Genomic DNA, 6,016 nt, shown 5'->3' on the forward strand with positions numbered 1-6,016 from the left:
ACAGAAATCAGCAATGATGCACCGTAGGAACTGCCTGGCTTACAGCTACCCAAAGCCCACAGTACAAGGGCAATTTTGGAAGACCAAAAATAAAAAGTCAACTTGTAGCTGTTTTTTCATCACTTACAGATTTAAGTAGAACAAACCGCTACCTTCATCTTTGAAGGCTCCTAAGAATAATTACCAACTTCCTCCTCATAACCTCTGGAAGACACGCGATTTTATGATGGTCTTCGTTTCGCCATAACACCATACCATGTGAAGCTATGGAGCAGTGGACTACAGGCTTGATATTTATCAATCATGCAAAATAGGTTCCCTGCACCCAACAGAAATACAAGCATAAGGCAGTAACATCAGGAACTCCAGGCAGATAATGATCACTGTGTACGTTAAAGGGATTTCTGTGCAGATTTGAGGATCTGCTACAAATTTATGTGTTATGGCAGGTAACAGCTGACCCCTTCTCTTATCAGGTGTGGGATATTACAAGGATATGATCATGGCTATACCTGGACTTGCACTAAATGCTTGAATTTGAAAACAAAAACGTTTTTTTCTGGGAAGGAAGCTCAGCCTCAGTTTGACTATACCTCTTTTTGAGAGCTTTCTCTCCCTCAGAGCAGAAATTGCCACAGTAGGTTTCCCTGCTTCTCCAAGGAGGGAAAGATTTAGACAATTAAGAGTTTTAAGTGGTTTTGAACAAGCAGAGCCTTGTAGAGTGGCAGCTGAACTGATAGTTACACACTGACATTTCAAGCTTTCAAGTCCCAATCATTCTTAATGGTACAAAGCCAAACCCATGAGGGGATAAAGTAATTACAAAGCCAAAAGTAAACGCAGCTAAACTGAGCTTCCAAATGTCTAATTTGGGTGATCTAGCCTTCCTGTCTCGCACGCTAAGCAGAAGGGTTTGTCTGGTAAATTTACTACTACACCAGCGGGACAAGAAAGGAATGCAGTCATGTGCTGCAATATCATCAGGCCACGTATCCAGCAGGCATCCTCTGCCTCTCTCTTCAGAAGAGTTATCCACTCCCCTTTCCCCAAAGGAGGATCAGTACACAGCCATAATCTTCAAGCTCCACCTGGTACTTTCTGTGAGCCCTTGCCTTAAGCTCTGCGGGGACCCAGAGGTAACGGGTGATGTTCATTCCCCCGTACCTTTCCAAGGCAGGTAAAGAGAAATGGCACAGAAGGCGCACCCTTGGAAGACCGAATTACAGTCCTCCTCTTTGCAAGGATGGGACAAGCTCCCCTCCCTTATTCCTTGGAGCAACGAGCAAAGACCTCGCTTTATTCCCTTACCAAGCTCAGCCAAAAAAAGGAAAGCAGACCCTCCGGTCCCTGCAGCCGCAAACTGCCAAGAAAGTACTCGCGTTCCCCCTCCAACCCAGACACCGGCTACAGAAAAACAGCTTCTTCCTCAGGGGCACAGGAGCCCCCCGTTTCCCCCCCTCTCTCCTCTGCCTCGCCTCGCCTCGCCTCCCCTCCCTCCTCCTCCTCCTCTACGAGGGGCGGCTGCTGCTTCTCGCCCCCCCTCCCCAGCCACTGCCGAGGCTTCCCCCCGGTGCCACGGGAGAAGGGCGCACCCATCCCCACACGAATCCTCCCGCCCTCACCTCACGGGAAGGCGGCTGCTCCCACTCCCACGGCAGACAACCCCTCACCCCCCCCAACGCACACGAGGGGCCGCTCAGCCCCCACACCCCACGTTTCCCCCAACCCCACCCCGCCGCCACTCACCGGCGCTTCGCCGGCCGCTGCCCCCGGCGGCCCTGCGGCGGCCCCCTCCCCGCCGGCCGCCCCGCCGCCCTCCAGCTGCCGCTCGCGGTAGAGGGACCAGAGCCCCACGTTGGGCAAGAAGACGAGGGCGGCCAGCGCCAGCCCCACCGCCTGCAGCAGCCGCTTCTGCTTCCGCCGCATCGGAGCCACCGCCGGGGAGGAGGAGACGGAGCAGGGAGGGGAGGAGGGAGCGCGGCCCGGCCCGGCCGCCCCCGCCGCCGCCCTGAGGGAGCCCAACTTTCCCCCGCGCGCTCGGCGGCGGCAGCGGCGGGCGGCAACTCCAGCACTTCCGCTCCGCTCCGCGCGCGCGGGGGGGAGTGGGCGTGGCCTCGGACGCCCCGCCCATCGCCGCCGGAGGGCGGCCCCGCCCCGCCGAAACCACGCCCCCTCCTCCGCTCCCCCCGCCCAGTTCGCTCCCCGCTAATGACTCTCCTCCCTTAATGACTCTCTAATAACGGCTCTGGAAGGAGGCTATGGCACCGGCGGGGGCCTGGGTGGGCGCGGCGGGAGCGGGCTCCGAACCGGCGGTCGGTGGGGGGTGGTTAATTGCTCCAGGGAGGCTCCGCAATTAGCAGCCCAGCGGCATTAACCACGCTCATTAAGCGACGGCCCCCGCGGTGGGAGCTGGCGGGGCGCTGCGGGGGGAGCAGGCGCTCGGCACCGGCTGATGCTCTCCCTAAAAAATTATAAGGGGTTTGCAAGGGATGGAGCAACTTGGGACGGGGCCGGTACCGGAGGAGACCGGCCGGGGGGAACGGCGAGAAGGAATCGGCCCCCGGGGTTACACGGGGCCCAGGGCCTGGGCTAGGGCCAGGGTCTGCGGGGGATGGGGGCAGAGCAGCCTGAAGGGGTGTAGGTGCTCCCCAAGGGCTGCAGCTGTCCCCACAGACACAGGGCTCCACGGACGGAGATGCCATCGATCCCCTTACCTGACCTTACCCACCGGCGGGATTGCTCCAAATCAGGTCCCTGGTGATGGCTCCTATTAAAAAGGAGTGCTGTTCATTTGGGTACTGACTAGGCAGCTTCCATTGTACCATAAACTAGATAATTTATAGGCACGGGATGGTGGGTTTTGGTTTGTTCTTTTTTATAAGAAGAAAACAACGGCAGTAGAGCTTTTCAAAAATGAGGAGTGGATTTATTTCTTAAGTGAAGAGCAAACAGCCCTTGTGATTAGGAAGAGGCCCTGCCAGCGGAATGGCCGTGTGGCTTGGCTAATGTCAATAGCAAAGCTGTGATGGTCCAGTGCTCTGCTGGGGAGACTAGCAAAAACAAATATTAGGTCTCTTCCCTTGTAAACCCCCACAGGGAAATTCTTATTTCTTAGAAAAACAACAACAGAAAGTCTCTGAAAACCCCAGCGTCTGCAGTTCTTGCCACCCTCGCTCCACACAAGCAAGTGGATTTAAACTTAAATAAACTTCCATAACCCACTAGATGGCATCTTCCAGCAGATTTCAGTGCCTGCTGCCATAGCCAAATTATCCAGGAAAGCATTTAATTTAGAGAGTAGGTTACAGTTCCTAACTCTAACTACATGTTAAGGCAGGTTGTATTTTCATTTTAACTATCGATGAGAATTTGTTGCCAGCTGATTTCTTTACTAGAAATGTTAATGCTTCCATTGTTCCTCCGTGGGTGGAGAAGATACCGACCCGTGAAATCCCTTTGCTCCTGCCTTTAGAGCAAAATGTATTCCCTTTATCATCACTGACTCACCTCCGGCAGCACAGAGACTTTGGCCGCTGTTGAATAATGCATAGCCACTAAAATTGTACAACAATAAAGCTACATATACGTTACCTGGTACTGTGAGAATCTAGGCTGGAAAGCTACAATGCCTCTGATTTAATACTGCAGCGCCAGCGTACTGCCATATGGACCCTTATAATAACATCCACATCCCCTTGCCTCTGCAAGAGCTCTTCGAAAAGTGATCGTGAAATAGCAGGCGGTTTCGTAGGTATGCACACAGGATTACAGCCTGCCCTTGGCAGAACATCCTCATTTATATAAAGAAATGACAGCCGCAAAGTTTGAGAGTTAATTAAAACAAAGCTACTAGCTGGTTTGACATATGTTTAAATTTAGGATTGTGTGCCTGCTTGCTAAATTAAATGTTTGCCTCATAAATTGACTTCGGCAGAGTTGCACAAGTTTTAGCTGGGAACAGAATACGGCTCGTGCTGCAGGTAGATCAGTATTTTGTATTTGAGAGCATCCTGAACAATCAAACCCTCTGAAGAGCTTCGTAGGAATTGAAGACTGGCTGCTCCTCGGTGGTCACACTGGAAAAGGATGCTCCAAGTCTTTCCTTCCCACTTTAAGACAGAGTGAATCCCATTGGGGTTACCAAGTAAAATCATTTATAGCCCACAAGCTGCCTAGGTCCCAAATAAATAGATGTGTTTCTTCTATTAAAGCTCCAGCATTTCTCCCTCTCCTCTTTCTCCTGAAGTGTTTTGGTGGAGACAGAGCTCTGATTTTGGCCTGTTGGATGCAATGCCTGGGGGATTAATTGGATATTTGCAAAATAAACATGGATTTATGTTTCTGAGAAAGAAGAAAGCCTGTGGCTGTTAAGCCTCTAAATGGAAAGGGAAATGGTGTACCTTCCAAAGGCATCTTTTCAAAACAAATACAGGATAAATTAACAGCAGCTCAATCCCCATTTGGAAGCTCTCTTTGCTAGCGAGCTGGGTTGCCTGATTTGCAGCTCATGTTGAGATGCTGCAGGGCAGAGCACAGGAAAAGTGGGTAGCGGCATGATGAAACCTTGGATGAAGGATGGGGAGCTGGGGTGGGCAGAGGAACTTGGTCAGCAGATGCTGGGAGAGGGCAAGAGAGCATTGCAAAATGCTAACGGGAGTGGATGTGACAGGAGTTCCTGGGATAAAGCCCACAGATGGCATGACAGCATGGAAACAAGATGGCATCAGGAGGGAATCAGTGCTCTCCTGCCTTCTGGTGCTCCTCAGGGCAAGGACTGACTCATGTGAAGGGCTGGATTCTGATCCTGGGAATCCTGCTGGAGTGGATAATGGAAAGCAGCACGTCCTTTGCATCCCTGCAAGAGAGCTGAACAGTTATGGGATCCCCTCTCTCTTGATGAGTGGACATGAGTGAGACAAGACCCGGCTTTCTGTGCCCCCATCTGCTCTGCCAGCCAAATGGCACAGGTTAGAGGAAGAAAATACTGCCAGAGGGATGGCATATCTGCCTCTAATAGCAAAGGGGAAATGGGGAGCGAAATATCATGCAAGTTTTTTTTCTTGGGTTCACGGATGCTACAGGTACGTGTTGCCACTCTGGGGGATGGAGAGGGAAACTCCGGTCCAGGTCTCTGTGTTCACACTGTTCCCTGTGTCAGACAGCTGCACCCTTAGGGAAAGTCAACTCCTCTGCTTATCCTTTGGGAGGGTTTTAAGATAGATGTTTGTATGCTGGGTGATGCTTTCTCTTTTCTGCAAACCTTGTTTTTAACCAGGAGGAGAAAAGAAAAAAAATATTTTTAAAAATGAATGAATCTCAGCCGTGGCTGTGTCACACCCGGACTTGCTTTTCCATGGCATTTCTTTATCCTTTCAGCTCAATTCTCATGTGAACAGAATTGATTTGTTGGGTTTTTTCCCCCATTTTTCTTTTTCGTTCCTGATAAAAGGCAATGCCCAGGAACCAGCTCACCTGTTGGCAGGAGCACAGCCCTCCTCTGCAGCTCAGTGGGGGGTTCCCGCCATCACGGCCCCCACAGCAGTCCTGCTGGGCTCCCCCGAAACCTGGAGCTGCTTCCAGCCGGCACTCGAGATGCTATGAAACAATGCAAATGCTTGAATAGCTCACAGAAGTGAGGATGATTATAGGCTTTTAAAAAGAAATTGCAAGCCCTGGCACTGTGGGAGGGAAACCAACCCTCTCCCCATCCCTCCCAGGGATGGAGAGACAGCATCAACATCCGTGAATCCTTGCACCCTGGCTGGGAAGCTAAGTACGGAGTTATCTATGGCATGACTGACTGGGGGGTTTATCTGCATAGGAAGGACCTGTGTGCAGCTTTTAGCAGAAAAATAAATAAAATAAAAATGCTGATATTCCCAGTGGATCTCCCTGAGCAAGCAAAACCCCTGTGGTCAATTGGGAAATCTGCCTGCATTTACTTCGGACAAGCAGAGCCCAGCAGCGTGGGGCAGGAGAAGGTGGCTGAAGCTGGATGCTGCTGGAGGATGCTCAG

The 6,016-nt window shown here is 51.7% G+C and overlaps 1 protein-coding gene across 1 annotated transcript in view; it reads right to left on the bottom strand.

Annotated features, from left to right (window-relative positions):
* The window catches only part of GALNT10 (polypeptide N-acetylgalactosaminyltransferase 10), a gene marked incomplete at both ends in the record, with an annotated part of 84,835 nt that extends 82,909 nt beyond the window's left edge, over positions 1-1,926 (bottom strand). The window contains one exon of the mRNA XM_082489859.1: positions 1,753-1,926. Within this exon, the coding sequence (XP_082345985.1) occupies positions 1,753-1,926 (174 nt within the window). The remainder of the gene's footprint in view (positions 1-1,752) is intronic.
* Positions 1,927-6,016: the final 4,090 nt, after the last annotated feature.

The sequence above is a fragment of the Vanellus vanellus genome (assembly GCF_965231255.1).
Source record: "Vanellus vanellus genome assembly, chromosome: 13".
NCBI classification, from domain to species: Eukaryota; Metazoa; Chordata; class Aves; order Charadriiformes; family Charadriidae; genus Vanellus; species Vanellus vanellus.